The sequence below is a fragment of the Bos mutus genome, chromosome 9 (assembly GCF_027580195.1).
Source record: "Bos mutus isolate GX-2022 chromosome 9, NWIPB_WYAK_1.1, whole genome shotgun sequence".
Taxonomy (NCBI): Eukaryota; Metazoa; Chordata; class Mammalia; order Artiodactyla; family Bovidae; genus Bos; species Bos mutus.
This window is the reverse complement of record NC_091625.1, coordinates 9,063,844-9,088,340: the sequence shown is the minus strand read 5'-3', so window position 1 is coordinate 9,088,340 and position 24,497 is coordinate 9,063,844. Positions and strand designations below refer to the sequence as shown.

At 39.8% G+C, this 24,497-nt stretch overlaps 1 protein-coding gene across 1 annotated transcript in view; it reads right to left on the bottom strand.

Annotated features, from left to right (window-relative positions):
- The window catches only part of COL19A1 (collagen type XIX alpha 1 chain), a 412,517-nt gene that overhangs the window by 280,508 nt on the left and 107,512 nt on the right, over nt 1-24,497 (bottom strand). The window contains exons 9-11 of the mRNA XM_070377142.1: nt 23,669-23,677; nt 19,549-19,593; nt 16,775-16,819 (exon numbers count right to left, since the gene is read on the bottom strand). Coding sequence (XP_070233243.1) covers nt 16,775-16,819; nt 19,549-19,593; nt 23,669-23,677 — 99 coding nt within the window. The remainder of the gene's footprint in view (nt 1-16,774; nt 16,820-19,548; nt 19,594-23,668; nt 23,678-24,497) is intronic.

Here is a 24,497-nt window from a genome sequence, read left to right as displayed (position 1 = left end):
TCTCCACCTCTGGAAAAATTACAAGCTGCAATTAACTCTTGCTTGGCTACTGCAGAATCTCCTAAGTATTCACCCTACATGTACTCTTTGCATCCTGCCCTTTTCACCAATCTAGGGAAAGACATGAAACTTGAAGGGAATTAAAACAATTGGAATAAAGAGGCCAAAATACATATTCTCTATGACACTGTCACATACAGCCCATTGCTTTCAGTGGAAAAATTAATACAGTTGATAAAATTATCAACTAGAATCAATAAGAGAATTGAGTAAAGTGACTAGAGAGTAAATAAAGATACAAAAATGAAGAGCTTTCCCCTAGGTCAGCAATATTCAGTCCTATGACTGCGTATTACCCTCTTCTCACCTCACACTCATTCTTGAAAATTCTGTGTGCTCTCTGTAAGTTGGCTAAGTTGGCTGCAGGGCTTTCCAGACTCAAGTGATGGAACCAGAGGTGCATCACCTAGAGTCTCCATACTCAGAATATGGGCATGAGACCCAGTGACGGCAGTGCGTGATTAGCATGGGGTAATGTAGGCGTGCAAGCTGGGGAACAAGGCTGCCACTCTCCCATCTAATAGTAGGTGTACCAACGAGCAAGCAGAGTCAGGCTGTAAGACAAGCAGGAGAACAGAGCAATTTCACACAAAAGGAGAGATTGTGGAGCCAGAGAAAAAAGTGGAGGAAGCAGAAGTGTCCTGGTTCTTAATGGCTCTTTAGTTCCTGACTCCAACCAAATCCCCTGAGGCTCAGCACACTCTGCTCTATCCCAAAGCAATGTGTATAGTTACAATAAAACCAATAAAGTTACCAATAGATATATTTTGGAACTAGGAGAACAAAATTAAATTCATAAAGAAGACAAAAATAAAAGTAAACAGTTTTTCAACATCTTACTCTATGCCAGGCACCGATTAGGACCCTTTGATGATAACATCATTTAAGTTTGACACCAATAAAATAAGTATCATTATCATTCTGTGTTCAAGGATGAGGAAATCAAAGAGTGGGTAACCACCCAAATTTAAACATGTAGCAAGTAGCACTATAAATGGGTGAAAATATACAAGAAAATATTTTAAAAGAAGAGTAATGAAACTCTGTTTGCAGTGTGTGTGTTAGTTGCACAGTCGTGTCTGACTCTCTATGACTCCATGGACTGTAGCCGCCCAGGCTCCTCTGTCCATGGGGATTCTCCAGGCAAGAATACTGGACTGGGTTGCTATGCGCTATTCCAGGGGATCTTCCTGACCCAGGGATCAAACCCACGTCTCCTGCACTGCAGGCAGATTCTTTACCACTTGGGCTACATGGGAAGCTCCTTTGTTTGCAGTGTTAAAATGCATCATAAAAGTTAAAATAATGTGGCAGAAATATAGCAGTTAACAGATAGATATCCCTAACATGATCTTAGTATATAAGAATTAGTATATGGAAAAGAAGGCATCATGAACAAATGTGTAAGGAAATTACTATCAGACGGGTTTTGAAGGAAAATTTGTTTCATCTTCATCTCAGTAAAGTCACCAAAATGCATTTTAGGTAGAAGAAAGAGTTACAGTGTGTAAAAGGAAAACTAGAAGGAAATGTGAGTGAGTATTTAATCGATTTCTTGAAAGCATGGGATATCAAAACATATAAGGAATTAAAGAATTAGAAAAGAAACACCATCAACCAAAAAAATTAGAATTTCTGTATATCAATTAACAGTAAATACTAAAGGCAAACCTTATGATGAAAACAATATTCATAATATATATGATGTAGAATTGTTGTATGTGTAAATGCTTAATTTGATGTCATTAAAGAAATAAAAATTTAAAGGGAAATAATGTTTGTTGATTAAAAATTGAAAAATGTAATACTTAAAGCTAGTTTGTAAACGGATTGAATAAAACTCTGGCGAAAGTTATTTGAGTACATGTACCAAGAATCTTAAAATTCTGCATATTCATCAACTCAGTAATTCCCATTCCAGAAATCCAATTTAAAGAAAGAACAAGAGATATACTTAAAGATGCCTGTCAAAGTATGCTGATTCTGCATTACATGTACTAGCTGAAGCAATCTAAAAAAATACAAACAGGAAGAATATATTTCCAACAAGGCATTGGTCAAATAAAATATTATATATCCAAACAGTGAAATATTAAGCAGTTATTAAAAATAAAGTTTTGAAAGACTAATAGCCATGAAATAGAAGCCCCAGATGGTTATTCTTCTCTTTTTCATATCTTGCTTTTTTGATATTATACTTTTTCTATAACTGCTATTAAAATATACAGCAACATATTTGACATAATCTAGAGTTATTCACTGGCCCTGTAAAGAATGAAGAAAATGATACACGATCGGTGGAGACTAATGTTAAGCCTCCAGCTTGGCTGTGGGATTATCATTACACTTCCCCACTGCCTGCTGCCACGGCTAATTGAAAATTGGCATGGTTGCTCTCATACCAATTGGCATTGGCCACAGATAAATTGCTGTGTATTTTGAAATCATAGTTTTACTCTGCTCCATCTGTTCTGCTCATTTTTCAAGTCAGCTGTCAAATTAAACAAGTAAGCCCTTCCTAAAAGTTGCAGAAATGTTACATGTTACCAAGGTAAATGAAACCATTGTCCAACATCCAACATGTTCATTAGATTCTACAATGGGAACCAAGAAAAAATTCATAGGAAATGAGAAGACACGTTGACAGTTGTTTAAAGTGATGATAAGCAAGTACTATACTTATTAATAACAGTATTTTACATTCTTGCACTAGTTTGAATACTAGGCATAATTGCCAAGAAAGCTTTAATGGTGAAATGTTACAAATACATTTCAACTCTGATCTGCTTTTTCCAGTTGTTCTGGTTTCAGTATTTAGCTAAAATTGATAACCACATGAGACTATGTAAAAAAGTACTAAGTCATTTTTAGAGAGAATGAAAATTCTTAAAGAGATGGGAATACCAGACCACCTGACCTGCCTCCTGAGAAACCTGCATGCAGGTCAGGAAGCAACAGTTAGAACTGGCTATGGAACAATGGACTGGTTCCAAATTGGGAAAGGAGTACGTCAAGGCTGTATATTGTCACCCTGCTTATTTAACTTATATGCAGAGCATATCATGAGAAATGCTGGATTGGATGAAGCACAAGCTGGAATCAAGATTGCCGGGAGAAATATCAATAACCTCAGATATGGCAGAAAGCGAAGAAGAACTAAAGAGCCTCTGATGAACATGAAAGAGGAGAGTGAAAAAGTTGGCTTAAAACTCAACATCCAGAAAATTAAGATCATGGCATCTGGTCCCATCACTTCATGGCAAATAGATGGCAAAACAATGGAAACAGTGACAAACTTTATTTTGGGGGGCTCCAAAATCACTGCAGATGGTGACTGCATTGAAAGATGCTTTCTCCTTGAAAGAAAAGTGATGACCAACCTAGACAGCATATTAAAAAGCAGAGACATTACTTTGCCGACAAAGGTCCATCTAGTCAAGGCTACGGCTTTTCCAACAGTCATGTATGGATGTGAGAGTTGGACTATATAGAAAGCTGAGCACCAAGAATTGATGCTTTTGAACTGTGGTGTTGGAGAAGACTCTTGAGAGTCCCTTGGACTGCAAGGAGATCCAACCAGTCCATCCTAAAGGAATCATTCCTGAATATTCATTGGAAGGACTGATGCTGAAGCTGAAAGTCCAATACTCTGGCCACCTGATGGGAACAACAGACTCATTGGAAAAGACCCTGATGCTAGGAAAGATTGAAGGTGGGAGGACAATGGGACGACAGAGGATGAGATGGCTGGATGGCATCACCGACTCAATGGACATGAGTTTGAGTAAACTCTGGGAGTTGGTAATGGACAGGGAAGCCTGGTGTGCCACAGTCCACGGTGTCGCCAAGAGTCAGACATGAGTGAGCGACTGAACTGAACTGATCTGAACAAGTTATCCCTTGACTTAGTTATCTGATACATTGTAACTCTCTATTTCCATTCTAATTACGAATTCATTTTCTATAATATTTTCCTATTATACATAAAGCATCTGTACGATTTCAAATATGGAAATATCTTTTGACACAGTCTCCAAGTCCCACTGTCTAAACATAACTTAAGAATTCTACTGCAAGTCAGGGGAGAATGAGAGGGTGAATGAAGTCAGGAAATATCTATTCACCCATTTTGCACCGAGGTAGAGTTCAACTGTTATCCTCAGACAAGGAACCTTTGTTTTATTTGTGTTCAATTTCTTACAAAAATGACCCCATTTTTCGTCACTCTAAGTATCCATACCCTTTGCATGAGATTTTTCAGCTGTCAAGGGGTGGCGTCTGTTTCCCACCCCTTGAATCAGGGATGGCTTTGGGACTTGCTTTGGCCCACACAGTGTGGCAAAGGTGATGGCATGCTGTCTCTGAGCCAGGTGCCTCAGGAGGCCTTATCTGCTCCTGCCTGCTCTCTTTGGTCCACCTTAACCTTGAGAACAAGACCAGGATAACTGCTGGAGGATGAGAGACCATCTGGAGTTTCATGTTGTCCATCAAAGCCCAACCTACACCAGCCATCCTCAGCCAACCTGCCAGCCAAGCAGAGCTCACGAGCAAACCTCTACAAGACCAGCTGGGAACAAACTCACTGAGCTAAGCCAGTCTAAATTGCTAAACCAAAGGAGCATGAGCTAAACAAATGAATGTCATGTTAAGCTACTAAAGTTTGCAGTGATTCGTTACACACGGATATTAGGTAGCTAATATATCCTCTTGTCTTTTGTTTACTTACTTAGAATAGGAAATAGTACTAGGCAAATAAAAAATTAGACCATAATTATATCAAATCTATTTTTCTCAAATATCAATATTGACATTTTTCCCACATTTTTGGCTATTGGGGATATAAGTATTTCTTGAATACCTTTTATTTACTTACTTTACTCCCACAATAATCTTGTAAGATAGGAACTGTATTTTCTAGAAAGGGAGACTAAGGTAAAGACAGCAAGGGACATGTCCATATTCACACAGCTGGCAGGGCAAAGCTGGGCTAGAACATGGGACACAGGAATGTGAATCCATTTATGCCACCACAGCTCACTTTCAGTTCCACAATGAACACTAGAAATGCTTGTTCCCTGTCAAATGACCTAGATGCTATCCTGGAAGGTTCTGGAGACTAATTTATGCATATTGTATAGGCTTACTCATTCAGGCTTTTTTTTCATACTCCATACTCCACTCTTTTTCATACTCAATTTTTAAATGGGAAAAATATTACAGCTATGCCTTCATATTCTCAAGTTCTATGTGAAATTATGATAACAAAAACTGGATGGAAAATTGACTAATGTAAAGTGAAAATATCTTCCAGTATAAAAGATCTTGACTTAGTTTAAGACATAATTGTTGTTTCTAGTAGTAAATGATTACTATTGATTGACTTACTGACTATAACCAGATGATATTCAATGCCAGAAATCAATATTTTAGTTATTTATAGGCAGTCATGTATGGATGTAAGAGTTGGACTATAAAGAAAGCTGAGCACTGAAGAATTGATGCTTTTGAACTGTGGTGTTTGAGAAGACTCTTGAGAGTCCCTTGGACTGCAAGGAGATCCAATCAGTCCATCCTAAAGGAAATCAGTGCTGAATATTCATTGGAAGGACTGATGCTGAAGCTGAAACTCCAGTACTTTGTCCACGTGATGTGAAGAACTGACTCATTGGAAAAGACCCTGATGCTGGGAAAGATTGAAGGCAGGATAAGAAGGGGACAACAGAGGATGAGATGGTTGGATGGCATCACCGACTCAATGGTCATGAGTTAGAGTAAACTCCGGGAGTTGGTGTTGGACAGGAAGGCCTGGCGTGCTATAGTCCATGGGGTCACAGAGAGTTGGACATGACTGAGAGACTGAACTGAACTGAACTGATAGGCAGGCAAAATCAATTATTTGTGGTACTAATATAAAAATGTTTAAAATGGTTTTAGAAAAGGCATTGGAACCAGAGATCAACTTGCCAACATCTGCTGGATCATGGAAAAAGCAAGAGAGTTCCAGAAAAACATCTATTTCTGCTTTATTGAGTATGCCAAAGCCTTTGACTGTGTGGATCACAATAAACTGTGGAAAATTCTAAAAGAGATGGGAATACCAGACCACCTGACCTGCCTCCTGAGAAACCTATATGCAGGTCAGGAAGCCACAGTTAGAAGACATGGAACAACAGACTGGTTCCAAATAGGAAAAGGAATACCTCAAGGCTGTATATTGTCACCCTACTTATTTAACTTATATGCAGAGTACACCATGAGAAACACTGGGCTAGAAGAAGCACAAGCTGGAATCAAGATTACAGGGAGAAATATCAATAACCTCAGATATGCAGATGACACCAACCTTATGGCAGAAAGTGAAGAGGAACTCAAAAGCCTCTTGATGAAAGTGAAAGAGGAGAGTGAAAAAGTTGGCTTAACGTGCAACATTCAAAAAACTAAGATCATGGCATTTGGTCCCATCACTTCATGGGAAATAGATGGGGAAACAGTGTCAGACTTTATTTTTCTGGGCTCCAAAATCACTGCAGATGGTGATTGCAGCCGTGAAATTAAAAGACACTTACTCCTTGGAAGGAGAGTTATGACCAACCTAGATAGCATATTCAAAAGCAGAGACATTACTTTGCCAACAAAGGTCCGTCTAGTCAAGGCTAGGGTTTTTCCAGTGGTCATGTATGGATATGAGAGTTGGACTGTGAAGAAAGCTGAGCACCGAATAATTGATGTTTTTGAACTGTGGTGTTCGAGAAGACTCTTGAGAGTCCCTTGGACTGCAAGGAGATCCAACCAGTCCATCTTAAAGGAGATCAATCGTGGATGTTCATTGGAAGGACTGATGCTGAGGTTGAAACTCCAATTCTTTGGCCACCTCATGCGAAGAGTTGACTCATTGGAAAAGACCCTGATGCTGGGAGAGATTGGGCGCAGAGGGAGAAGGGGACGACAGAGGATGAGATGGCTGGATGGCATCACTGACTCAATGCACATGAGTTTGAGTGGACTCCTTGAGTTGGTGATGGACAGGGAGGCCTGGTGTGCTGCAATTCATGGGGTCGCAAAGAATTGGACACGACTGAGTGACTGAACTGAACTGAATATAAAAATAGTTAACTTCCAACTTTTGTTATCCATTGAATAAAAAATTTAAATCAATCTATGAGAAATAAATCAATGAAATACTACTAAAGAAATGCCCATCATTCTCATTGTTGGTGTTCAATCACTCAGTTGCGTCTGACACTTTGCGACCCCATGCACTGCAGCATGCTAGGCTTCCCTGTCCTTCACTATCTCCCGAAGTTTGCTCAAACTCATGTCCATTGAATCAATGATGCCATCCAACCATCTCATCCTCTGTCTCTCCCTTCTCCTCCTTCCCTCAGTCATTCTCATTCAGTTCAGTTCAGTCGCTCAGTCATGTTCGACTCTGCGACCCCATGGACTGCAGCACGCCAGGCCCACCTGTCCATCACCAACTCCCAGAGCTTGCTCACATTAATGTCAATTGCATCTGTGATGCCATCCAACCATCTCATCCTCTGTTGTCCCCTTCTCCTGCCTTCAATCTTTCCCAGAATCAGGGTCTTTTCCAATGAGTCAGTTCTTCGCATCAGGTGGCCAAAGTATTGGAGTTTCAACTTCAGCATCAGTCCTTCCAATGAATATTCAGGACTGATTTCCTTTAGGATTGACTGGTTGGATCTTTCTCATTAGCCTAGCATTTATATATCGAGACAATATATGATGTATCATGGATATATTTTTGATATTAAAAATAAAAAGCATCAGAATAACAGGAAATGGACTCAGTGCTGTTGCTCTTCAATATTCACTTGAGTGGAAACCAAGAGTTCATGAGTTATAAAATAGATAGGAAGGATATTTTCTAGTAAGCATTTTCCATTTCTCCTAGCACATCTTTAGAAGCACCCATCAAAGGCAAAAGGCTGAACATCATACATAAAATCAACACTATGTCTAAATGCATATTTTATTCTAGGCTGGCCTACGAAAATTTGAGCTATGTCATCTGAAAATTAAGAAATACAAATGATTGGATGCAGAAAATTCTGGATTAATAAAGCATACTTAACTGTACATTACAATAGGTATTTTAATAATTTTATTTATTTGAACATCACATTTTCTACAAAAGAATATTACAGATTATATTACTTATATGATGGTAATATAATACAACAATATGTGTTAAATAAATTCACTAAAAACAGGCAACAGTGAGACTTTTTCCAGTGAATTTCTGTCAGATAAAATATTTGCAACAGCTACAAAACCAGAGTAATAAATATTTAAATGTGATTTTCTAGTTTAAACAAATATATTTTAAGGTACTTTAGGACCTAGACAACATTCTTGTAATCTCCGACTCAATGGACATGAGTTTGAGTAAGCTCCTGGAATTGGTGATGGACAAGAAAGCCTGGCGTGCTGTAGTCCATGGGGTTGCAAAGAGTTGGCCACGACTGAGTGACACTGAAGTGCTGATGTATAAACTGTTTACCTTTCTTTGAACTTGAAATACGTTTGGCTTTGTGGCCGTTTTTCTGTGATACTTAGGTAGCCTTCTATGAAGTAATCTCCTTTAATATTTAATGAGATGTGATGATGGAACTAAAAATACTGCTAAAGGAAAAGCAATGCTTTCTCAGGATAAGAAGGATGAAATTGCTTTCTGTAGGGAATTGATGTATATTCACTTTAAGGATAAACATCAGACTGTGTTCTGAAGCACCACGTTTTCAATGAAGTCTTAATCTGAAAAGAGGTCACATTCTATTTTCTGTATCACTTTTACAAACCTAAAATTGTGTTTGTTTTATTTATCATAAATAAATTGCATGTCAAATAAAAAAAAAAAAAGAAAAGGAAAATCACAAGGAAGTCACTGGAAATTTACAGCAACCTGTTTTCCAAAGTTTTAAGAGATGAATTAAAGCAGGAATCATATGCTTTTGTTAGTTTTGCAGTTATTGTTATTAGTTTAACTCAGAGTAAGAGAAAAGATCATTGATCAAGATGCTGCCTGTAATTTTTAAAATGAGTTAGAACCTGCTGCATCACAAACAATGTGGGCTTCAGAATATGTCAACTGTTGTACACTGTCACATCTCCTGGAGCTGTGGACAAAAGTAATTTGGTGGTTCTTTTCCTTTTCACTAAACTTACAAGATCTTGAGGAGATCAAATAAGTTTAATATCTAATGGAAAGTCTCACACTTGCTGAAGCATCTGAGATCCTTGTAAGAATCTGCTGCCATGTGTGCGCATGATGGGCTTCCCAGGGCTGCTAGTGCTAAAGAACACGCTGTTGGGGGCCAGAGTGAGGTACTCCGCCCGCCCGTGACAAAGGTCATGAGGAAGGAGGCTCGACATACGCAAAGGCGGGATTGAGCCTCAGGACTCCCCTGGAAATCCTCGAGCATCTACCCCCATAACCAGAGCCTGCCTACTTTACTACTTTGTGCTCCCACCTACACCTCTGACTTTACGGGGGGCTGTCCCCCACCACCTCTTTCGGAGAAGGAGTTAACTTAGAGCTCCAGTTAATAAAAACTCCTGGGCGTGACAAGAGTGTTTTAACCTACAAACTCCTCTGAAGGTTCTCTGGCCTGCCTGACAGGCTTGTCTGGCCACATGTGATCACTCACAGCCTCCCAACCGTGAGAGGCACGAGATGCTTTAAACCTTCTAAAAACAGGTTCCTTAGAAAAGTTAGAAAACTATTAGTATAAGTATAATGGGCTGATTAGAAATTGTACTGGTGAAGGGTTTTTCATTTGTTGAGCCAATGTTTGTTGCTAAGTCTCCACATCCCCTGCCCTTACACACATTAATGAATATATAGAAGAAATAAGTATTAACCTTTGATATTAATCACATTAGACCTTAGGCTAAGTAAATTCTTTCCTTAACTAAAACCCACTACACCCTCACCCTATAGGAATGTAACTTTATTTGGGTGGCATCTGTTTTAAGAATAATCACCCTTGGAGAAAAAAGTGTTCTGGTTGACTGACCACCGTCACAAGGAGAGTGTCGTAAATTGTCAGCAGGCCCCCTAGCCAGAAGATGATGTAACACCCCTAAGACCTCTGTATACATTTGTGTGAAGCACCTGACTTTGATAAAAGTCAGGACAGCTGACCCCGCGTGATTTTTGCATAACATCTCAGTGTATAAAAACAGACTCTGGAAAATAAAGAATTGGGATCAGTTTCTCGAAATACTGGTCTCCCCATGTCTCTCTCTCTTTCACTCTGGCTGAGTCTCCATCTGGAGCGCGGAACCCACCATGCTTACTAATTATGCCTGGGCTTCTAAGACCCGACCGGGGAGGCCTCAGTGTCTCCTCTCCTTCGGGAGAACGGAAGGACGCCTGCAGCCTACGTAAGTGGTGCAAACTTCTTGTCTTGAAGTTTTATTGGTCTCCCGCGTAAACCAAGCCACTCAGCCTCTTTTCTCCACTGAATTTTCCTACTGAGCTATCCTTATTCTATTACTCTTTATATCTTTAATTAATATCTAATTGAAGCTATTGTATCCTGACCCTCGCCGACGCCGTCCCCGCTTCGAATACCCTGGATCAGCCGGGGCTGGACCCCGGCAACACGCCTGCCAATGCAGGGGACATAAGAGATGTGGGTTTGACTCCTGGGTCGGGAAGATTTTCTGGAGGAGAGCATGGCTAACCACTTCAGTAATCTTGCCTAAAGAATCCCATGAACCGAGGAGCCCAGAAGGCTATATAGTCCACAGGGTTGCAAAGAGTTGGACATGACTGAAGTGATTTAGCATGCACACATGTACCCATGTTATCTTAAATGTCACTGTTGAATAAACCAAAAATGGGCAATATTTTAGCTAGAAAATATCAGAAACACTGTGACATGAGTAACAGTTGCTACTGCATGTTTTTCACGATTAAATGATATTTAACAATAACATAGAGCAGAATCAAGTTTAATGCTGAAGAAATTAGTTTTTAAACTTAAGGCAATGGCACCCCATTCCAGTACTCTTGCCTGGAAAATCCCATGGACAGAGGAGCCTGGTAGGCTGCAGTCCATGGGGTCGCTAAGAGTCGGACACGACTGAGCGACTTCACTTTGACTTTTCACTTTCATGCATTGGAGGAGGAAATGGCAACCCACTCCAGTGTTCTTGCCTGGAGAATCCCATGGACAGAGGAGCCTGGTGGGCTGCCATCTATGGGGTTGCACAGAGTCGGACACGACTGAAGCGACTTAGCAGCAGCAGCAGCAGTAAGGCTTGATTGACAATACAAAAATGATAATTTTAAAAGCAAACTAAATTACATGATCTGAAACAACTATTTACAAATATTGAATTCTGTTTTAAAGCAGATGTTTACATTTGCTTTTCTATTTACTCTTTCTTTTCATAAATGCAGCCAAGTAATATTCCTATTTTCACAAAGATCTAAAGTAAACACTGGGATGAAGTTTAGGAATAAATATCACCTCACTGAACCTCTGCCAAATGGTCTTTTTCTAAAGTAATATTCATAGTCTAATTATTGCCTTTATTTCTGGCCATATAACAAGAAATGATTTGGCTACATCAAATGAGTTGGCAGACTCTTCACTACCTCATACCAGTTAGAAAGCTCATCATTAAAAAAACCTACAAACAATAAATGCTAGGGAGGGTGTGGAGAAAAGTGAGCCCTCCTGCACTGTTGGTGGAAATATACATTGGTCAGCCACTAGGGACCACAGAATAGAGGTTCCTCGAAAAATTACAACTAGAACCACCATGGTGGTAGTTTAGTCTCTCAGTCATGTCCGACTCTTTGCAACCCCGTGGACTGTAGCCCACCAGGCTCCTCTGTCCATGGGATTCTCCAGGCAAGAATACTGGAGTGGGTTGCCATTTCCTTCTCCAGGGGATCTTCCCAACCCAGGAATCGAACCCAGGTTTCCTGCATTGCAGGCAGATGCTTTACTGACTGAGCTATGAGGGAAGTGCAAAGCAATCTTGCTCCTGGGCATGTATCCAGAGAAGACTATTCATATAATTCAAAAAAGATATATGCACCCCTATGTTCACCACAGCACTATTTACAAAAGCCAAGAAGCCTGGAAGTAACCTAAATTTCCATCAACAGAGGAATGGATAAGGAAGATATGGTTCGTATATACAATGGAATATTGTTCAGCCATAAAAAAGAATGAAGTAATGACATTTGCAGAAGCATGGATGCACCTGGAGATTATCATACGGAGTGAAGCAAATCTAAGAGGAAACCAAATAAGAGTAAGAGAAAGGCACGTGGAGTGTAAAATGTGACAGAAATGAGCCTATCTACAAAATAGACACAGTCACCGACAGAGAACAGACTTGTTGCTACTAAGGGGAGGGGCTGCGGGAGGGGTGGACTAACAGTTGGGATCAGCAGATGCAAGCTTTTACATACAGATGAATAAACAGTAAGACCCTACCACATAGCACAGGGAACGACAGTGTCCTGTGGAATTTTCCATGATGGAAAAGCATAGGAAACAGAACATATATATATATATATATATATATATATATATATCTGAGTCATTTTTCCGTAGAGCAGAAATTAACACAACATTGGGAATCAACTATCCTTTCTTTAATAATATGAATTTAAAAAATAAGAGTGAACTCTTCTCTTTGTTTATTGCTAGCAGTAGCCACATAACATCTATGGTAATACTGAAGGAACCTAAGGAAAATCTCTCAAAGAAGGTACGGTTATGACCACTCTGACAGAAACAGAGAAATTCCAACATGGACCTCAGCTGAGGGTCAGTTCCTCAGCCAGAATATAGACCTCTCCCTTCCTGACTCCTGGGCCATGCTGTCAGAGATCCAGGGATCCCTGGATGATGTTCTAACCAGGAACAGGGTGGTGAGTCAAGGTCACTCCTAAGATAAACCAAAACATGGTGAATCTGAAGAGGGCTGTCTTCTGGGAGAGTCCTACCAGTACCATAAACTAACCTTTGAGGGGAAGAATGATTCTCTCAAGTAATTTTCACTTCAGGACTGACTTGTCTGGTCCATGTCCAGGTAATGAATTATTTATGTTTCTCTCATGTTATAAACTGCAATAGACTCAGGAATATGCTTTCAAATGAGGTCCTCTATACTTGTTCAAGTTTCACTGTGTGTGTGTGTCTGAACTGAGTGCAGCATCTTCAGTACGTTGAGGAACCATGTGACAGGTTTGGATTAAGCCACCCTGAAAGCTCCTTTTCTAGCCATAAAGAAAAGCAGCAGATTTCTCTACTTGGTTTATTATATTGGGTTATAGAAATATCACCTGAAAACCTTTATGTGGCATTTTCTTTTAGTTGATAAACTTTTCTTTTTTGGTCAGTAGCCACGTGGCTGTGATAGATACGATATCTCTAACAATAACTTCCTGAATTATTTCACTTTGCAACTAATGAATTATGTCATTTATAACAGTCTAATTTTAAATATCATATATGAAACGATTCACCAGTCTAGATTCGATGCACAGTACTGGATGCTTGGGGCTGGTGCACTGGGATGACCCAGAGGGATGGTACAGGGAGGGAGGAGGGAGGAGGGAGGAGGGTTCAGGATGGGGAACACGTGTATACCTGTGGCACATTCATGTTGATATATGGCAAAACCAATACAATATTGTAAAGTTAAAAAATAAAAAAATAAAATAGAAAAAAATAAACACAGTAAAGGCCACATTAAAGTAACTAAGGAAGAAAGGTGAGTCTTATTTTCCCTGCATACTCAGTTTTCCACAAAGAACTGAAATTCAAATGAGATTGTCTTTGTTCAGAAAACAAATTGGGACATAAGCAGTCCAAAAATCTCATTCTGGCTTCACACTGAAATGAGTGCCTCACATAATTTTCCTGTTTAATCCAGAAACAAAAAGTTACTAATCTAGAAATGAAGGCTTGATGTCAATCATTTATCTTATGGAAAAATATGTGTGGTCATGTATCATAATCAAACAGCATTAACACTGAAAAAACTAAAACGTCCCACAAATGGTAAATAATAATCAAAACAGAACACATTTTCTAACGTAAAGATTGTTATGTAAATCTTACATTTGACCATTAACCACTTGAATTGTGCTTATCATTCAAGATATTGTCTTTTCTCTTTGGTGCTTGCTTTCTTTCTGATATCTCAACCATATTCTCCATAAGTATTTTCACTCTTGGTGAGATGGACTATCTGAAGGCAACAGTTAACAGACATAAAGAATTAGAAGGAAAATCTTTGAAGACAAATGTATTGAATGTTTTTCTGTAACTCATAACCTGTGAGAAACTATTTATTACTGAGCAATACCAACTCTATATGTAAAATATTAAAATAGCCACCAAGATTTTAGTGAGACGGTGACTTTAAATTACAGAGAATATATCTGTTTTTCTTGCTCATTCTCATTTATTCCTACAGGTAAGGTCCCATTAATAAAATAGGAATGTATGTAAATAAAGCATTCATTTAATGCCATGGTCTTGCAATGACCATTATTCTAAAGCAAAAATATTCAAGAGACTCCTAAGAAGGAAGATTCTTTTAAAAAAATAATCATCACTCAGTGGACTCAGTTACAGGTTTATTGTATGGCTGTCCTGACTCCCTCTCACTGTTCTGTGAGGAAATGTAATTACCAAATAGCTTATAACATGCATAATTTATCTTATAATAGATGCTCATTCTCTCTATAAATACCTAATGAAGAAGCAAGTTACTGACCACTGCCCAGAAAACTCAACACAGGCCATCCAGTCTAATTTGAGATGATCTTTTTCCCCTTCTAGCCTCCGTTCTGGCCGTCCAATTACATGGCATTTTATGAAACAAAAGAATGGTGCTGTTTTTGTTCTATTTGAAGATAAAGCTAGACATATGAAATGCAGAAGAACGCAAACGATTGTGTGAAGGGAAATTCTGGATAACTAAGACACTTCTATCCTATACAGTGGCTCAGTGGTAAAGAAGCCACCTGCCAATGCAAGAGATGCAGCTTCAATCCCTGCGTCAGGAAGATCCCCTGGAGTAGGAAATGACAACCCACTCCAGTGTTCTTGCCTAGAAAATTCCCCTCTTACACTGTTGGTGGGAATGCTAACTAGTACAGCCACTGTGCAGAACAGTGTGGAAATTCCTTAAAAAACTGGAAATAGAACTGCCGTATGACCTAGCAATTCCACTGCTGGGCATACACACCAAGGAAACCAGAATTGAAAGAGACACGTGTACCCCAATGTTCATCGCAGCACTGTTTATAATAGCCAGGACACGGAAGCAACCTAGATGTCCATCAGCAGATGAACGGATAAGAAAGCTGTGGTACATATACACAATGGAGTATTACTCAGCCATTAAAAAGAATCCATTTGAATCAGTTCTAATGAGGTGGGTGAAACTGGAGCCTATTATATAAGTAAGCCAGAAAGAAAAACACCAATACAGTATACTAACGCATATATATGGAATTTAGAAAGATGGTAAGGATAACCCTGTATGAGAGATAGCAAAAGAGACACAGATGTATAGAACAGTCTTTTGGACTCTGTGGGAGAGGGTGAGGGTGGGATGATTTGGGAGAATGGCATTGAAACATGTATATTATCATATGTGAAACAGATCACCAGTCCAGGTTTGATGCATGATACAGGGTGCTTGGGGCTGGTGCACTGGGATGACCCAGAGGGATGGGATGGGGAGGGAGGTGGGAGGGGGGTTCAGGATGGGGAACACATGTACACCCGTGGCAGATTCATGTCAATGTATGGCAAAACCAATACCATATTGTAAAGTAATTAGCCTCCAATTAAAATAAATTTATATTTAAAAAAAAAAGAAAATTCCATGGACAGAGGAGCCTGGTGGGCTACGGTCCATAGAGTTACAAAAGAGTCAGACACTACTTGGCAACTAAACAACAATAAGACACTTCTATCTTTCGTGCTTTCAATTCAAAGCCAATTGCTTTGAACTGAAATTCAAATGATTTCAGCTTGAATTGATTCAGAATGATTGCTTGAACAGAGGGGTTAACAACTTGCCTCGGCTCTAATCTGCAGCCCTTTCCATGTGAGTTCTCTTTACCTCTGAGTCTGATAACCAGCAGTCTGAGGGGATTTCAGGAGTTCCCTATGTCCGATCTGTGGTATCACACAGTCTTGATGTTCCAAAACATTGCCTCTGCCTTTTAAATATTCCCTTTATTCAACTCTTTCACACTGTTTTATTTTGAATGTGCCACCCATTTTCTGTTGGATCCTGTCTATTGCAATTTATTTAGTTCTACCTATTTATTTCCTCAGGGAAAATTCTGCTGATGGCATATAAATAAAGCATTTATTTAGACTTGGACACGTCATCATCCATCAGTGCTGTTGTGGCACAAAAACACCGTAAATATTTGAATCATTTCTATATCAGTGGAATGATTTCACTAGAAATGTGTAGAAATAACTACCACTTAAACAAGTTTAGAAAGATGTCTGACAGTCACTGATTTGCTAAGTCTACTCTGAGTGAGACAAACATTTTATAGAATTTCTATAAAATCACTGAACTGATTTTATGGAAAGCACAAAATCAAATTAGATATTCTAGTCCAGAATATTTTCAAGAACACAGCTTGTTCTCACAGTTAAGTATGAAAAGTGATCTTTACCTTTTCGCCAGTTTCTCCTTTGCTGCCTTCAAAACCTTGCTCTCCCTGCAGAAGAGGAATACGACGTGTATAATAATAGGTACGCTACTTTTAACACATGTAATTATTACAATAAAAGTAATAGTTTCTAAATTTGAAAAATCAATAACTGTATATATTAAAGTGTTTCTAAAATATAAGCTGAAAACCAATATTAAAGTTATACAAAATTTTAATTACTCACTGAAGGAATGATTTTCCAGGGTACAAGCTCTAGTTTCACTACTTCCAATGCAATTTGATACTCACAAGCCTGAATTTCTCCATCCATAAGACCTTTCTCAGGTTTTTTGACAATTGAATGCATCAAATACTGTGCCTGGCAAAGACTGTCAGTCACTATTGCTATTACTACTCTCATTGTTGATGCCACTAGACGCAGTAGGAACGTCCTTCTCAAGCTGACTTCCACGAAGACTGTTCCAGGGAGAGGTGTGTGATGAACGAGCCGAGAGTTCTGGCTCCAGCTCTGAGGCCAGCGCCAGGCTCCTTCCCACCCAGATGGCCTGCCTCTCCAGCACAGAACACGGTGGGCTCTCATGCACCATATTGACTCTGGGAGGTAGAAGCCCCCTATTCTTCAACTAAACCTCTCTCATCTGACAAGCTTATTTTCCCACTTAACTCTGTACAGATATTTAGAGCACTGATGTTTCATTCATAAAATCAGTAACTATTCATTGAATGCCAAATGTATGTCAGGCACTCATGACAATATAGCCAGCAAGGAAATGTTGGGGAGGGTCATACACACCCCTTCACTTACAAGAAGTGCGCAGTAAACATTTCCTGAGTGCACCAAGACAAGAGGATGAAGGGCTTTTTATCTCCAGTTTTTTTTCTGCAATTCTTCAAACAAAGTGACACAATACAATTTACATTATACATTGAAACAAAATGCAGCTCTTTCCTATGTGTATATATAGTCTGTGTATACTATATATAAAAAATCATATGTATGTGTGTATATGGACACATATATACATGATTAAATAATTACATCTGGTGTCCCAGATGGTAAAGAATCTGCCTGCAACGCAGGAGACCTAGGTTCGAGCCCTGGGTAGGGAAGGTCCCCTGGAGAAGGAATGGCTACCTACTCCAGTATTCCTGCCTGGAGAATTCCATGGACAAAGGAGCCTGGTGGGCTACAGTCCATGGGATCACAAAGTGTCAGACATGACTTAGCCATTAACACTTTCACTTTCTGCTTCATCTATCCTCAAAAAAGGTACCAGGAAAGAAAGCAAGTTAGATTTGTGTACATTTGCCACTGAATGTGTGGTCTATCTTTTTCTTCTATTTTTCCTAAAATACAGACTTTAACTTGACCTGTTGATTCAAGCTGACATGAAGCTGCTACATGGCCCAGCACCCCAGCCACAACGCCAGCATGAAGCAGCCACCACAAACAACTTCTGGAGAGTCCAAAACTGTTTCCCAGCAGATAAATCTACACATCCCTTGGCTGGCAACTCGACTCACAGATGTGGCACATGCTGTATTACTGGGTTTTGTCTAGAACTGCTGGGAAGAAATGCAGAGGCTTGCTATTTCTTCTCTGCCAAATCAGTCTTGGTGTTTTCATCAAGCAAGTAAAGGAAGATTTCTTCAAAAGCTATAACTATAGGTAACCGCCTATCTTTTTATGGTAGTTTTTTAGCTACAGAGCAAAACCTAGATGCTATAGTAACTTCTGACTTCCGGTTGCTGAAGTCTGTGAAACATCTTCAGAGCATAGAAATGACATGACTGGTGGGCATTTAATATTGCATCAATAATGCTCTCCCCTGTGGTGGGTTATCTGGGTGGTATCATGACAGCTGGCCCCACCCAAAGTGGCCCCTCATCTCTTCAGAAAACTGGAATAAGCCAGTCTCTGTGTTTCCAATAATGCTGGTCACATCCAATCATATTTCTCCTCAGGGGAAGAAATCAGCCTTTGGACAGTAAAGGATGAAATGAAGTTCAGCTTGGTGAAAAGAAAGATTCTAGGCTCAAAGAATCTGGCCAATGCAAAAATCCTTATTATGTACAAGTTTATCATTCTGAAACATTTTTTGAGGAGATCACTTGCAACATCTTTGCAATATTTACTATTTTATGCCATTGTAACTATTACATTTAGCTCAATCTGGGAAATAACAAAAAAGGAAAAAAAGTAACCACAAATAGTCAAAAGCAGTCAATCCTGTTCTAGACTTCATTTAGCTTCCCTGGGGGCTCAGCAGTTAAGAATCTACCTGCCAATGCAGGAGACCTGGGTTTGACCCCTGGGTCAGGAAGATCCCCTGGAGAAGGAAATGGCAACCCACTTCAGTATTCTTGCCTGGGAAATCCCATGAACAAAGGAGCTTGGCAGGCTACAGTCCATGGGGTCACCAAAGAGTCAGACACGACTGAGTGACTAAACACCACCAAAATTTAGACTCTTGGTGAAAACATTCCCAGAGCAGCTGTCACACTCCCAGGCCCCAGAAAGCACCACTATCCATTCTCCAGAGAAGCATGTGGCCAAGCCCCTCTCATAAAGCTCTGCCCTAGAGCAGCTCCTCTGAGAAGGGATTGCTACCATGGGTTCTCTTTGAGAAGAAAGATCAAGTGGTGGTCAAGTCAGGGGACTAATTCAGTCTCACCAAATTTCCTGTATCTTCACTATATCATGTGCAACTTCAACTTTTGAGATGTTAAAAGTTCTTAACTAACATGAAACATTAAAAAAAAAAAATGTTTACCTTTTGACCAGGTAAGCCTGGAGTACCACGTAAACCATTTTCACCCTAAAAGAAACATACAGAATAAATTTCATTGTCACAAAACACAAATGAATGAAGAAATTCTGCATTGATAACCATCAGTTCTAGAGTTGTGGGGCAAGGCAGCCTAATGCTGAATGTTCAGTGAGTACAGGGGCTTTGCATCCACCCCTCAGCTGCCAGCGCCAGGACTAGCGCTTTCATTCAGAAAATAAGAACGCGGAGGCTCTGACAGGTTTCACCTAACTAGGAGCATCACCTAAGATTTGAACGTAGGTCTCTCTGATTCGACAGCCCATGCATTCCCATTTGCTACTTAGTGTCCTTCGTTTTATTTTCTCTTTCAAATCTCTGGGCATAATGTTCTAGTCTGACACAGGTTCTCTATGGGCCAAGTACTGTTCTGACAACACAGTTATGACCATCTTCTTACAGATGATTATACAATCAGGAGATAGAACTGGAATTAGAGTTCACATAATTCACTTCTGTGCATCTAACCGCCCCTCTTCATTGTCTCATGGAAAAGATTTTGTTCTGGTGACCTCTTATCTAAAAACTTATGTGTGTGTATCTATGTGTGTGTGTGTGTGTGTGTGTGTATACATATGTTTGTGTGTGTATGTATATATATATATAGCACCACCGACTCAATGGACATGAATTTGAGCAAACTCAGAGAGATAGCAGAGGACAGAGGAGCCTGGCATGCTACAGTCCATGGGGTCACAAAGAGTCAGATACAACTTAGTGACTTAACAACAGCAACAACTATATATATATACACACACACATATATGTATGTGTATAACCTCAGATATGCAGATGACACCACCCTTATGGCAGAAAGTGAAGAAGAACTAAAGAGCCTCTTGATGAAAGTGAAAGAGGAGAGTGAAAAAGTTGGCTTAAAGTGCAACATTCAGAAAACTAAGATCATGACATCTGATCCCATCACTTCATGGCAAATAGATCGGGAAACAGTGGAAACAGTGGCTGACTTTATTTTTCTGGGCTCCAAAATCACTGCAGATGGTGATTGCAGCCATGAAATTAAAAGATGCTTGCTCCTTGGAAGGAAAGTTATGACCAACCTAGACAGCATATTAAAAAGCAGAGACATTACTTTGCCAACAAAGGTCCATCTAGTCAAGGCTATAGTTTTTCCAGTGGTCACGTATGGATGTGAGAGTTGGACTATAAAGAAAGCTGAGCACCAAAGAATTGATGCTTTTGAACTGTGGTGTTGGAGAAGACTGTTGAGAGTCCTTTGGACTGCAAGGAAATCCAACCAGTCCATCCTAAAGGAGATCAGTCCTGGGTGTTCATTGGAAGGACTGATGTGGAAGCTGAAACTCCAATACTTGGCCACCTGATGCAGACAGGTGACTCATTTGAAAAGACCCTGATGCTGGGAAAGATTGAAGGTTGGAGGAGAAGGGGACGACATAGTATGAGATGGTTGGATGGCATCACCGACTCAATGGACATGGGTTTGGGTGGACTCTGGGAGTTGGTGATGGACAGGGAGGCCTGGCATGCTGCGGTTCATGGGGTGGCAAAGAGTCGGACATGACTAAGCGACTGAACTGAACTGAACTGATATACATATACATATATATACATATATATGCATATGTGTATACACACACGTGCGCACACACACACATATAAAGAGCATATACTTTCTTGCTCATTCCTGTCGATTGTCTTTAGATCAGTTTTAAAAACATGCTGATGCTGTTTTACTTGAAAGAGTTACTTGGGAGAATTTTCAGTTCTTCCCAGTCCATCTGGTTCCTTTGCTGGGTCTGAAGGTTTTCAGCAGAGGCCTATCAGTTTCCATTACTGGAATTCACGGGCCATCTCTTTGACAAGCCTGCTTTGCAAACAGCACATGAACTAGAATGAGATACCCAGGGAGGATGTGCACATTCCCAGTGGAGCCTCAGGAATTCAGCTGCTCCAAGGAAGTGACTTGGGCTCCCGAGTTTCCAGGTTTAGAAAGCTCAAAACAAACTAGCAATTCTATTGACCACTTTATTTCCGGCAAACATTTTTAAGACATTAGTTTTTTTAAAGTATTACCTAGAATGAAGTTAGATATCACTTCTTAGAATTTTTAAAATAAAATTCAAATATATGAAGAAAAAAATCATGTCTTCAAATTTTAAAATAGCAATCATATATTCTGTTTAAGCCTAGAAAGATCTTTATCATTTCATCAGTTAGTACATTTCTGGAAAGGTTCCATCATTTTTAGCCACAGCGGACTGCTCTATGTGTGTGCTCAGTTGCTAATTCGTGTCCAATACCTTGTGACCCCATGGACTGTAGCCAGACAGGCTCCTCTGTCCACGGGATTTTCCAGGCAAGAATAATGGAGTGGGTCGCCATTTCCTCCTCCAGGGGCTCTTCCTGACTCGGGGCCAAACTCACATGTCCTGCGTCTCCTGCATTGGCAGGCAGATTCTTTCCTCACTGAACCACTTGGGATGCCCCATACTGCGATATACGTGCACATAATTTTAAAGATGAAGGCTTTTCTTCAGTTAAATTATCTGTGTTGCACAGTAAAACTGCTTTTATCACAGAATATACTGGACAGCAAAGGCAAAACTTTGTGGCTAAGTTTAAGAAGTGTTGAAGCAGCAATAAAATACTATGTTCTTATCTATGTAATAAATATATTTAGATTACTTAAAAAGGTATATAGTTTTAGACCTCAGGCATCCCACAATTACATTAGAAACTTCCCATTTTGTTTAATAAAGTGATAGTCAAAGCACATTCAGATTTGACCCCAGGGTGCATTCTGTGGAAACAGCTTCTGTTACTCATCACAGAACTATGTCCATTTGTCCATAAGGAACACAATTATTTTCATGGGTTGGTTCAATATAACGTTTTATATCATTTTACAAGTTACACATGATAACAAGATATGGTATGTAATCCAGTAAAGCACGCTGACACAGTGCACATTGCCAAAAATACTTTTTGGAAAAAGGAGAGGAGTACCAGTAGCTCCCTGCTGTCTTTGCTCACGGCTCACTCTTCTATACCATGTGCTGTGAGAACTGGCACCTAAAGACCCGCCTCTGGGGTTATGTCAGGTTAGGGTCACACCTGGATGATCTGGCAACTGGGTACCAAAAGTCCTTAAGAGGAAGAAAGCTTCTCTTTTTGATGGACGTTGGTCTTATGACTGTTATAATGAAAATGTTTTCCTATGGCCAGTGTTAACTGATCTCTGATCTTTCCTGACCAAAAATTTGTTTTGTAAACATAATTCTAAACTCCATGATATATGGAATTTAGAAAAATGGTAACAATAACCCTGTATACGATACAGCAAAAGAGACACTGATGTATAGAACAGTCTTTTGGACTCTGTGGGAGAGGGAGAGGGTGGGATGATTTGGGAGAATGGCATTGAAACATGTTTAATATCATATATGAAATGAGTCGCCAGTCCAGGTTCAATGCACAATACTGGATGCTTGGGGCTGGTGCACTGGGACGACCCAGAGGGATGGTACAGGGAGGGAGGAGCGAGGAGGATTCAGGATGGGGAACACGTGTATACCTGTGGCAGATACATGTTGATATATGGCAAAACCAATACAATATTGTAAAGTTAAAAAATAAAAATAATAAAAAAAAATTTTTTTAAGTATGATTAGCCCTTTAAATTTAGGTTAATTAGAACACTATACACAAAACAAATTACAGAATAATTAAAGTGGTAATATAAATAAAACTACTTTAAAAATTAAAAAAAAAATAAAATAAACTCCATGATACCCCAATCGACAGCACTGATCATTCTCCCAGGAAATGAGTTGGCTTCACAGGACACAATAACATGTGGAAGATTTTGAGATATCAGGAAACTTTTGATGCTTAAACTGTGCAACTCTGGTATTCAGAAACATATTTATTTTCTTCTCACAGATTTTCTTAAAGTTACCAGAGAGGTCTGTCATAGAAACTTATAATCATTTAAAACCATTTGGCATTTTTCCAGTCCCTGAGGGACAAGTTAGCATATTTGTTTTCGACTCTATCCCAAAATATTATTAAGTAGCATAACAACTGGCCTTCCCTGGTGGTCCAGCTGGTAAAGAATCCACCTGCAATGCAGGAGACCTCATGTGATTCCTGGGTCGGGAAGATTTCCCTGGAGGAGGGATAAGCTGCCCGCTCCACTGTTCTTGGGCTTCCCTGATGGCTCAGAAAGTAAAGAATCCGCCTGTAATGTGGGAGACCTTGGTTTGATCCCTGGGTTGAGAAGATCTTCTGGAGGATTGCATGGCACGTGGGAACCCACTCCAGTATTCCTGCCTGGAGAGTCCCCACGGACAGAGGTGCCTGGCGGGCTACAGTCCATGGGGTCGCAAAGAGTCAGCCACAACTGAGCGACTAAGCACAGCATAGCATAACAGCTGAAGGAAATAATAGTCTTAAAGAGCAAAATTTTGTTTAAGAGATTAACAGACTATGTTTCTCCTGTCAAGATTTTATCTAAAACCTAAGTTGTGTCAATAGAATGAGCCTTCCCAACTCTGAATCACAGTTTCAAAACTCTTGTGCCCATGCAGCTTGGGATCAAATTGAATTCTATTCAGTAAATGCCTGCCTGAAATTACTGGTGGAGCTGACATTAGCTGTTTTTTCTAAACTCTTGCTGTCCCTCGGTGTTCCTAGTCTCAGCACAGGAAGAATTAAGAAGTTTCTTTGGCTTCCCATCAGTATTTTAGCCCATTATTGAAAGAAAATTACAATCAATGCTTCTTGTCTCTACTATAATGTTCAAAGCTTGTTTCTGTGGCATGTAGCTTCTCTCAGGTTTATCCATCAAAGGGCCTGTGCTCCTTTCTTATTAGGAATTCAAGGTCCAAATGGGCCACAGATGAATATGAGTA